At 33.1% G+C, this 12906-nt stretch overlaps 1 protein-coding gene across 1 annotated transcript in view; it reads right to left on the bottom strand.

Annotated features, from left to right (window-relative positions):
- LOC123703478 overlaps window positions 1-12906 on the bottom strand; it is a 339926-nt gene that overhangs the window by 281909 nt on the left and 45111 nt on the right. Inside the window, exon 2 of the mRNA XM_045651480.1 lies at window positions 4054-4231. Within this exon, the coding sequence (XP_045507436.1) occupies window positions 4054-4210 (157 nt within the window). The 5' untranslated portion in view covers window positions 4211-4231. The remainder of the gene's footprint in view (window positions 1-4053; window positions 4232-12906) is intronic.

The following is a 12906-nucleotide window of genomic DNA, read 5'->3' as shown; positions in this document are numbered from 1 at the left end:
GTAGGTGTCGCTCGCCGCGTGTTTATTTGTTTGTTTAACACTACCCCGGGACTGGGCTTACATGGCTCCGGTATTATATTGTTTTTGTTTTTTGATTGAATATTATGCAGTTGATTAAATAGCTCTATATTCAGAAATTTCACTTTGATGACTAGGCGAATGTTTTCTACATTAATTAGTTAATAAAAAAGTATTATTGTATTTTCTGTTGATATTTTTGTATTTTATTAAATAATTCTTAATTCTACTTCGCTTGAATATAACATTAAAAATTAAACTAGTAAAGTCTTCATGTAGAGTATAGAGCAAATTATCTACTATTTTCTATACCTAAAAATCCTCAGATTTCGAGCGCAAAACTTCTATTAACTCACGTAAGTATACAAAAAATCACTAGCGAAACCTAACGAAAAATATACAGCGATTGTTCTGCAAAAAAATGGAGCCTAGAATAATTTCATAAAAAAACCACCGGCAAATAAAAATAATGTCACAAAAAATCAGCGCCATATAGCCCCATTTCGTTTGTCTGTCCGTCCGCAGCGGGCGAGCGGATGCGTCGGCAGCTCAAAGTGACCTCTCAACATAATTAGTGAGCTGTAACCGTGTTACCACTTACCCAACAACCTGTGCTTGAGAAACCCGCTCCAATTAGATCCCACGTACTTTCATGTACCTAGTGTTCGTTGGTTAATAACTAAAATTCATATGCAGTACTAGCTGTGCTCTGCGGTTTCACCCGCGTGGCTGCGCTCCTGTTGGCCTTAGCGTGATGATATATAGCCTTCCTCGATAAATGGGCTACCTAACACCGAAAAAAAATTTTAAATTGGTCCAGTAGATCCTGAGATTAACGCTTTCAAACAAATAAACTCTTCAGCTTTATAATAGATATTAGTATAGATTAATTACCACGTGATGCCTGCACATACAGACAGACAGACAAAAAATTTTATAATTATATATTTGGGCTTGGTATCGATCCAGTAACACCCTCTGCTATTTATTTTTTCAATATTTTCAATGTACAGAATTGACCCTTCTACAGATTTATTATATGTAAGTATAGAAGATGTTTAAATCATTAGTCGTCCCATTTGAAGTTGGTTGTAATGATATATAGATGAATGTTTACGATGGCGATATGTGATTATTTAAAAGAATTATTTATCTTTTGTTTTGATTTACGAGCAATGTTTACTGTTTATATTGTTGACCAATGTTTATAAATGACAGTAATTTGACTTTTCCACTTTCAACCAAATCATCAAAACAATATTCTAATATCTATCTAACAATATTATATTATTTCGAACGAACCCTATAAGAAAAAAAATTGAGTAAGATATATTACAACAAAAACTACGTCCCAAGCCCCATCTGGAGCCAACACATGGTCCCACGGGGGCAGTTCCACCACTGCAGTTACGTCGATAACTTGAGTTGTACTTAAGTGATTGATTACTTATGTGTTAACTTTATACGAAGCTTTGTACCAATGATGGAGAAAGCAAAAGTAGTATTTATTAAGTTGAGTATGAGTTTGAGTTTGAGTTTGAGTATGAAGTAGAAGCAAAGTAGTATTGATTTAATTGAGTTTGAGTTTGAGTATGGTTTCTGCAATTTTCATGCGTTTCAGAGTATTTAATTAGGTAAATAGTGTGTACCTACGGCTTAAAAAAGCTCTTTGTAGTATGTTCTATATAATGGAAGTAGTAGTTAATTAACACAACTTTTTACATTGTATAAACCTTTATTTCCATATTCTTAACGTTGAAAGTTTTACAAGCACGTTCTTAGTGGAATAATGCACTTGACTTGCATTTTTGCAGACAAAAAAGTAACTTCCCTGATATAAACTGCGATTTATTAAACGCTTTACATACCTTACTGGGGATCTTAATTCTTCACTTACCAATTAATCAACTAACTGAATTAACATCGTTTCGCACACTTTGCATGCGATCTCAATCGCTCCTCTCTCCAAATTATCAAACTAGTTGCTTACCGCCAGAAGCTTCGCCCACTTTGTCTAAAACCTAATAAATTATACTACAACCTTCCTCTCACTCTATCTATTAAAAAAATCGCATCAAAATCCGTTGCGTAATTTTAAAGATTTATAAGCATACAAAGGGACAGAGAAAGCGACTATGTTTTATACTAGTGATGCTATTGCTATGAGTCCAGAAGTTAATCCCTAATAATGACCACGTCCAGTACTCATTAGTGATATAAAAACCTCTCAGCAAACGCTTCTCTTCGCTTTGGCCAGTCATGCCTCAACTTCAGCCTACGTGACGCTGTTATCCCGGTAATTGGATCTTCTGTGACTTGTAATAATGTACTTTTTCACCTTTTTGTTGGGAAACTAAGGATATTGAGCTGTTGACGTATTGATGGACGTTTCAACGATTTTTCAGAGGATATGTTTTGTTGTTTGTTCGTAAATAAGAGCAGAAAACATTTGACCATTCCAGTGATACTTACTTTTCATATTCCTGGCTCTTACATAAACTAACAGACACACCGTATACTAAAGAATTAGATTGTATGAATTTGTACATAAACTTGTATCTCCAGACTCCAATACAAAATCAAACCAGGCCATCCTGCTTAGAAATACTATTTCTCTTACGTAGTCTGTGTTCTGTGTTTTTTGTACGATCCATGATTGACATATGTTTGTAAATACGGCTGTAAAGCCTTTCTAAAAGCTAAGTTTATATCAATACATAACGCTAAGCTAAGCGCCACAAAAATCTACATTAAAAAAACGATTTGAATCCCAAAGTCGAGTAGCAGGTGTAATTGTCAGAGCGATTAATCATAGACTCGAAGCGTTTGAAGACGCTGATTTGTAAGGAGGCATAAATCCTCACTTTATCTGTGCACATTAAATGCAAGGTACTGCCCCAAATTGCCGCTGGGGGCAAAAAATGTCGCTGAGTAATTGGGGGCAATCAGTCGGGCTTGATAAGCGCTCACACCGCTCTCCGCTCAACCCATTGCTGACAATTGTCGGTTTGATTTGCACAAATACCTACAAATTGTGATAGATTGTAAGCTGGGAAAGAATGGAACAGTTGTATGAGCGTTACTGGTTGATTTATTTTAGTAAAATACTATTACAGTAGTGTAAACTGCAGTCTATACTGTATGAATTAATTCAACTGATTGAATTGATTTGAATTTCTTATGACGAGGGGATTATTAATAATTTTGTTTGTAAATTAATCTTAATATAAAGATTTAAATAAGTAACAGAATTTAATAGCTAAAGGTAGTTTAATAAATTGCAAGCAGGAAATTGTAATATTTCATCACTGTTTTATTTCGATTATAAATAACTCTGCTTATATCACAATAATTCACGCAAATAAAGAATAGAAACGTAACGCTTCCTCCCTAAATACAATAAATATAAACTTAAACATCATAAATACATAAACTTATATACCATTGTTACGAAAGAGCTACTATCCTCTTTTAAAAATTAGCATCTCACGAAACAAGAGCAGCCAAAACTCGTAGTCACGGCGCGCGGCGCGGAGGGAGCGGCGAGTGCCAGCTATTCGGAGTACATAAATTAATAAGGGCTGTACCCGGCCCTATTTCCGCTTCTAATTTCGCCTTCACAATTCAACGGGAGCTGCTTCGGAATTTCTACTATTATTTCATGATGATTTAACATTAATGAAGCTTGTTTTAGGTGTGATAAGTGAAACACGAAAGCTTTTAGGTATTATCCGATTGCGCTGAAACATGGTTATGCATGTCGAGTGTAAATGAATTCATTACATAGCTATAGATGATATAAACTGACGTTAAAGTAATTGTCTGTATTACAAAATTAACGACGTGTAGACGAAATATAAAAAATAATGTCGCAAATTCTGTGATCAATGTAACCTGATTTAAAAAACATCGCGTAGTCTATCTAAACAACGTAATAATTAGTTTTAAAATAGCGCTTAAAGTACAGCATTAAACATGATACTACACAAAGTATTACACAGCTAACTAAATATATTTTATTTTTCAGTATATTACCTCCATCATCCGGTATATTGAGCAGCTTCTTAGCGCCCGGGCTGGGCCCGCGCACGGCCGACAGCGCGCGCTGCAGCGTCTCACTCATCTGCTTGCCCTCGCACAGCGCCGCGCACGCGCACACTAACACCCACACGTGCATCGTGCGCACACACATTCACATTGTAGGTAACCACATCTGGAAAGAGGATAGACATTTTAGTAAATTACCTTAGTAGATACACATAAATATTTCAGGACAATTTTCACACACGGCACGATCTGATCCCATACTAAGCTTTCGCTTGTGTTATGGAAACCAGATGGCTGATAATCATACATATTATATCATTTTAAATACATACTTATATAGATAATTAACACCCAGACACAGAGCAAACATCTATATTCATCAAACAAATATTTGCCCCGGGTGGGAATCGAACCCACAACCTCTGGCAGGGCCACTACCAACCAAGCCAACCGGTCAGTCAAATTTAAAGTCACATTTATTGCGAATATTGTTTTGGTAGAAAGAATAAATATTTTCTCGATGTTTTGTAATGTTTTGTATTATAATGATAACATGAAAATAGTATATGTTATGTTTGGAAATGGTTCCATTTAATAGTTAAATGACTGAGTTTTAAAAAGAGACGATTATTATTTGTTAATGATGTTAGATAGTCAGCAGTCCATATATTAATGTGTAAAGAGATAGGTACTTTTTTGTACCTATCTGTTTACACATTAATAAAAGATATAAGATTTAAATACCGAGGGAGTAAACTACTGAATCATTAAACATCTATTAAATTAATGATCTTTATCATTCCCTATGAACTCTATGAATATGCTTCGCAAACAATTGTTGCTACATAAGTCACAATAGTTCAACATTTAATTATTCGAATGGCCAACAAATTATTTACGTACCATTTCCTATTTATTTATTATTTACAAAACCATACATTAAACAAACAAGGCAATGGAGAGTTCATTTCTATATTGCACTGCGTTTTGCTTTGCTTTCAACTTGTTTAGTTTTGCATTTAAAGGGCTATTTTACTTTGACAAATAACTACCTATATAAACGTATTTAATTAGAAGTAGCAAATACAAAATAATATAGGTACTTAATTTCTTTAGATTGCATATTAAGATGTAATAAGGTATCTTTTTATAGCGATTGTAGAGTCAATGATAGTTCTCATTATTCAAAATACATGGAATTAATTTATGCTAATTTTATTATTTTTTGTATTTTATATTTTGTAACATGATCCAATAAATAAAACCCGCGTGGCACAGCTAGTAATATAATACACGGAACATACAAAACAACGATACACGCCATTTCATGTAGAACAAGAGCTAACACGCTAAAAATTCCCAACTTCGCAAACTACCCGCAGTTGAAAACACAATTAAAGCGAGCGTTTCAAAAACCAAATCCACATTTAAATATTGAGGAAGTACAGCATCATTATTTTTGTCAGTTCAAGTGATGGCTTTATAACGATGTGTTTTCTATCTCATCTCTGTTTTTCCAGAAAGATCTGTACGTTTGCAATGAAATTGTTTCTCCTCAGATGAATTGTTTGCATCGAGTAAGGCGATTATCGGCGGATGAATTGCGTTTTTATTGAGATAAGCGTTTAATGAAATTAGCAGCGCTTTCCCGTTATTAACTCGATACTTTTTCAAATGTATGCTTGATATTATTAAATGAGGTTTTGCTTTATTTGCGTTGGTTCATTTTAAGCTGATACAATGTGTTTTAAGTTTTAATTCTTTTAAATTTTAATTTTAATTGTTTTATCTAAGTAGTCATAGTTATCTATGTGTTGTATTATTATGAGTTTAATTTCAATAATGTGCTACATATCTTGCAACCAATAAATTTGAATGAAATGAAAATGACTTTTACTTTTGAAAAATCCTTTTTTGTAGTTAGATAGATACACCAAACCTAATGCAATTAAAAACTGAGGCAATAATTATCTTAAAATATACATAGGGAGTGTCAGAGTTATGTACAATATAACTACCTAGAAATTAGTTGTGCACTTATTAGTAAATAAATTTAATGTAGGTATCTACATCTCTATTTACCTATCTACAAAATCTATAAATCCCTATTCTCTTATTAAAAGCTTTTAATGTTAAGTTATAACTAATTTATTGACCTATGAGATCCCTAGGTCGTAAATTTTATTACAGTAACGTTCATTTTCCTCACAAACCTGATATTTAATATAAAAATAATCATTGACAGAGATGTATGTTCGCTGTAATAATATTGGATCTACGAGATAGATGGATAGCGTAGTCTTGCCGACCGCACATACCACAATTATGTTTTTATAACATCATATTCTATTGTTACTAGCTTTCCGCGCCCGGATTCGCCCGCTTCGTAGAAATCTTAACAAATTATATGTACAAAAACCTTCCTCAATAACCACTCTGTATATTTAAATTCCCATCAAAATGTATTGCGTAATTTTATAGATCTAAGCAATAAGCATACTGACACACAGAATGCGAAAAGCGATGCTTTCTTTTATACTACATATTTAGTGATGTCGTAAATGTTTTATTTATCTTGCAAACTGAAAATTGATAAGCATTTGATTTAAGTTTAAGAGCAATTCTAGCATTGGAGTAATAAATTCCTAACTCTATAGTTGTGATAACAGCTTAAACGGCAAAACCTCACGTATTTGAGACAAAACCGTATTTTAATTGTAATCCGTAAATCTTCTTGTCTCTACAAAACTCCAAAATGTATAATCCGAGCCGACAATTCTAAGAATCAATATCTGAAATAAATCTCGGTATATAAAACATAGGTATTTCTTAAACACATACCTACAGTAATAAAATACTTAAGTTGTAAAATTAAATAATCTCTATGGTTCTTCTCGACTAATATTATACCGATCAGATTTTTTTGTTTGTTTGTTTTTTACGATTTACCTCAAAAACTATTCAACTGATTTTAAATATTATTTTACCCCTATAAAGCTACACGTTAAGCGAGTAACGGCTAAGTACTTATATTTAATTTTCTTTTTATCCCGGGTCCACAAGGGACGCAACCAAGGACGCAACCAAGGACGCAACCAAGGACGTCAGCTATTTCTTTATAGGTATCTAGGTAATAAGTATACACAGTGAGTCATCTCATATGTATTTTATTGTGCACTCCACGCATCGTGATCATATGTATACTAGAAAAATTAATTGGTAGAGATAGCTTTTTGCCATAAGCCCGCCGTTTGTAGGTACCTACTTTAGCTTTAAGTTCCACAATGCAGATTTGTTGAATGTAAGTTTCATCACGATACGTGCAGTGGAACGCAGGCGCAGGTGAGAGGCGTTAGGGTGTTTGTAGAAGATCGTGTTTCGACCACCGGCCGATCCCTTTTTATTATTATTCTTTCATTATAATATGTTCTCGGAACTGTACCTATTTAACGGTTTGATAGATTTTGATGTTTTGGATAGTTTAACTTTGCAATCGGGTGTGCTATTTGTGTGGGTGTGTCCAAGAATTACTTGTTTTTATTACGTTTTATTAGTTTATTATGTGATTATTTTTCACACATCATCGTCCAGCGCTATTACATTCTATAAGTAGATACCATAAGTCAGATAAGCATAGACTCTATAAAAGTACTATGTTACGTTACACTTATTTAAAAGAAGGAGTAATTATTTAAAAACATAAATACTTTTTCTAGTAATTAGGATGGAAGTTGGAACTCCATACTGAGATATGTAATCATTTCGTCCCTACAGTGTTGTCGTCTTCCTTCGAATGCGCTACCAGAAAATATGTGTGGATTAACATAATATGTACTTTCAATCACCTTGAACTCACGTCACCTAGGTTAGTCTACATCTTAGTTAAGTAAGACAGTAGTTACTCATACGTAGTTACGTTTTTAAAAAGATGTTTATGTTTGTATCATTATTGCATTATATTATAAAGCTGGTTTGTTTGAACGCGCTCATCTCAGGAACTACTGGTCCGATTTGAAAAATTCTTTCAGTGTTAGATAGCCCATCGAGGAAAGCTATAGGCTATATTATATCATCACGCTAAGACCAACAGGAACGAAGCTACGCGGGTGAAACCGCGAAGCGCAGCTAGTATTTATTATATTTGTATCCATTTCCCTCGGAGTTCATTATCTAAAGCTTTAAAGATGATTTTAAGCACGTTTAAACATTAAATTAAATATCATATTCATAACCACACCTGTTTCCGGTTTATGATATATCGATATACTACTAACATTATTATACAAAGTTTAATACTTCCATAGTGAATTTGTAAGTGTAATTTTACCTAGTAACCGGTAAAAAGTAGTATATAATAGATATAAGATAATCTATTTTCAAACAATTCTTGTCCAAATTGGCCTGTAGTTTTTGTATTAAATAGGGCAACACATATTCAAACATCCCCTTGTATTCATGATATTAGTAGGATTAATATATAATGTAGTCTTGCGTAAAACGGTTCATTACAAAGAGAATACCTAATCGTTTTGCTCATTAACATCACTCTAATCTATATAATGTATGACAATTACTTAATTATACACATGTGAAAATCCTTTACCGTAATATATCCAAAGTTCACAGGCACGAAACACGTATTATACACACACACTTATTACACACACACACACACACATACACACATCACTAATTAAACTTACACTTAATTAGAACACACTAACATTTAGAACATGATCGTATACCGTCATCCGAATCGAAACTAACCTAACTTTAACTGGGAAACATTTTTGACCGCCAATAAGCGATCGTAAAAGAAGTGAAGTATTTAAACCTATATATTTCCGATCGAAAATAAACTCAAAGTCCACGAAGATAGAGCTGAAAAACGCTTGGGCGAGAGGAAATAAAAGTTTGTTAAGAAACGCAAGGGAACGCATCTTTGTATTCAATTCTCTACCTGAGTCTTGTCCCTTTTTTATTTACGCGGTCTGTTTAAAGGACGGTTCTTATTTCCAGGAAATAAGATTCAAAATGGCGTACATTTCAGGACAATCACTATAGATTATTGCAAGGCTTTATAAAGCTATAGATATTCAGGGAGACTGAGTATAGGCATCAGTTTTAAGAATCGATGACGAAGTAAAGTTTATACGCATTTTTAATACAATTTGTTCAAGAATTTAATGACACATACGTTTTTATTTAAGAATGTATAGTCTCTGAATACACATTAACTTGAAAAGGAATGTAGGATGACTTTCTTGCGTCCAAATTTTATCTGTTTACTGACAAAAGAAATTAAAATTTCTTTTAAATTTAGAGGTAGGGATGTTCTGTTCTATAATATGAATATAATAATATGAATCAAACAATATTTGGTCATAGAGAAATCGAAACATGTAGGTAGAGTCGTAAAGGTAAAAATCTTAAGGAAACTTTTATGTAGAGTCTAATACTACAGCTATTTTAGCTATTACATTAAAACCAGTTGCATATTATTATGATAATCTAAAATGAAATAATAAATCAATTAAATGATTTACACTGTCCGTTTCCTTCAAGGAGCGGACACACATCCTCGTTTCTATGAAAATATAGACAGGCGCGTGCGCATGTTACTTAAAATTATGGTCATAAGTATGTAGGACCATTCCTATACATAATTAATTGTTATTTTAATGAGTTTCTTTTAATTACCATACTACTATTAAAATAGAGCTTATCAAGAAGAACAATAAATTTTATGGAACTTATGTGTTAAAAATAAGCAACTCTAAGCAAGATGAAACTGCATTTTAGAGTATATACATATTAGGTATATTTACACGTATTAGATAGTCTAATATAATAAAGATTTGCTAACTTTACTAGGTCCACTTCTTATTTTTCAAATTTACTAAATAAAATTCCGTTCACATGAAAATTCCGTGACTTGAGCATAATTTTATAATCGAATATTCACACCTCGATCACTAGTAAGTACCTTCGAACATCAGCCACTAATACCAAGTACCTAGGTCCCACATTAGTCGTGTGCTATCAGACCCTAATTACTGGTCCGATTTGCATACAACACCGATATTCAATTAGACGCCCACCGCTAATGAGAACTACACAGTAATGAAGACCAGTATAATTAATTCCATTAATACACCTTGGGACAACGCTCAGGGAATTTATTTCGATTTTAGCCCCTGTATACCTTTGGAAATATAAATTTACTTGAAAGCAATCTCGTCGGTATAAGTAGGTATATTAACTTCTTATTTGTTTGTAGTTAAAAATGTAGTTTAAGGTGCTTTTGTCAAAATTTCGTGGAAGACTGTATTCCAGTAATATTTTTGCAGGTTTTTAGGTATAAATGTTACCGGAAATGTATGTAATCCGTCATTGTATACAATTCCTAGGAAATGTATAGAATTCCTAAAATCACTCGGAAATATGTGAAATAAATTATTTTATACACATTTCCTAGGAAATCTATACATTTCCTAAATAGCTATCGGAAAGAGCTATCGGTCGCAGGCAAATTGTATTTAATATGGCCGTTTACAAACGGTCGGCATTTTGTAGTAACTATGCCGATAATTCGTAATCAGAAATTTTTGGTTTGGATAAGGGGGTGGGTTAGGTTAGGTTCGTGTTTTTTAAAACTACACAGAAATAGGAGCCCTACGAAGTAGGGCTCCGTCGGCTCGCGACCGTCTTTTTGTAGAATTTTGGAAAAAGACGAATTTTCGGCATATTAAAATAGCTAGCCGTAATGTAATACGGCGGATTATAAAATTCGACTGCGCCAAATATACGCGGGGACAGCGGGACGAGGGGACTGATTACTTGCCAAATGAAAATTGGATTTTATAAGAATAAATATAAGTTGATTTTGTGATATTTACGTTAAAAGTTAGATAGTTGATTTTTAAAATGTTAATTAGTAAAATAATAATATGAACATAATATTATTACAATTTTACGGTATGACTGTTACCCGATTGTATCAATAAGAGCTATAATAAAAAAATAACAACGTGTTTTATTACAGAAAGCATTTACTTTACACATTTCCTAATACGATATTGGAATTGTATACAATTCCTAGGAAGAGCATACATTTCCTAGGATATGCATGCATTAAATAGTTTTTTAAACAATATTTTATACATTTCCTAAATGGTATCGGAATTGTACACATTTCCTAGGAATTGTATACAATTCCTTGATTTCATACATTTCCGGTAACATAAATACAACACTTTTTCCGCACACAAAGAACTATTTATTTACTGAAAGAATAATATATCGAATGAATCGCATCTAAATCGCAGCGGTTTGTTTTTAAATTTAGACACAAAACGTTTTCTGCTTGAACTCGGATTTGAGGTTATTTTTAAATGTCCATCGTCTTCTTTCAATGAGTAGTAAAAATGTAGGTTTATTTTTTCTATTCATAACAACAACGTATCTACATAGGTAAAGACATGAAAATATGTTGAAAAGTAATAGGCTCAGCCCTTCTCGAGTTTTCCGCTTAACAACACAATTATCGGTTATTTCTATTTATAAATATAATTAAGATTTCCAAAGACACGCAAAGTTATGTAAAATTATGTGAGATATCACAAAACCTATGTCACAATAGCTTCATTTTCACCCGTTACCAAATAATGTAAATCAGATACGATAAATCAAACGGAAACAGTCGGTTCGTCCGTCCGTTATAAATATTCAGATTTGGACAAACTTCAGCGCAGAGTCGACACCGCTACCCTAGGACCCGAATTTCAACTTTGCAAATTAATTTTAACTTAATTTTTGGAGTGACGTCCGCCACCGTCGTTATATTTGCCTTATTTTTTTAACCCAAATATTTTGCGGTGAAATCTCGATGTTATTAAAATAAACAATCCGCGAGAAACAGATGTCGAATGAATGCAGTTAAAATATTGTGGAAGATAAACGTGTATTTCGCAATTTGAAATGTTCTCTGTCACTTAGCTTAAGATATCTAATATCTATATCTACTGTTTTATATAAATTGTTTCTACAGGATTATAAATAGGTAAACATTATTTGTAATAGACATTTGGTCACATGACAGTAAGAGCCTAAATCCACAATTTAAAATATACGGCTAAATATATAATAGATAAAGTAGAAACAAAACAATTTATAGGGAGGTAGGTATATCAAAATTTCATTGAGTGGAAAAACAACAAAAAATAGACAACATTGATACAGATTTAACCTGCCTTCAACCAAAAAACAAACGCAATTCACTGTAGAATACCCGTAAAATACGTTTATAAAAAAGCTAATCTCGACCGATTCTCTAAACCCTCCATATCAAGTGCGTTGTTGGCCATCAGGGGTCAGGCATCGCTGGCCAAGCGCCAACACATTTGGCAACTATAACACACACACACACACACGCACATATCTATAACTATACTTATATTATAAAGCTGAAGAGTTTGTATGTTTGACACGCTAATCTCGAAAACTGGTCCGATTTGAATTCTTATGGGATAGCCCATATCGAGGAAGGCTATAGGCTATAATATATCATCTCGCTAAGACCAACATGAGCGGAGCACTGCGCGTAAAACTGCGGAGAACAGCTAGTAAGTATATTATAATAGCTTCTGATGCACACAAGCTAATTGAAATGTACTTAGGCCATTCGTTCATTATCGGTTGAAATTCAATGCTATTTGGAAACCGAATATCCATTTCGCGAAAGATGAATTTAATAGAGCTTAACAACCATACAAACTATTATTAACACTTTATTACGTTAAGGTAAAATTATGGTGTTAATTTATAGAGTCAATGTTATTT

This window comes from Colias croceus, chromosome 26 (genome assembly GCF_905220415.1).
Source record: "Colias croceus chromosome 26, ilColCroc2.1".
Taxonomy (NCBI): Eukaryota; Metazoa; Arthropoda; class Insecta; order Lepidoptera; family Pieridae; genus Colias; species Colias croceus.
The sequence above is the reverse complement of the archived record's forward strand: the minus strand, read 5'-3'. Positions and strand labels throughout refer to the sequence as shown.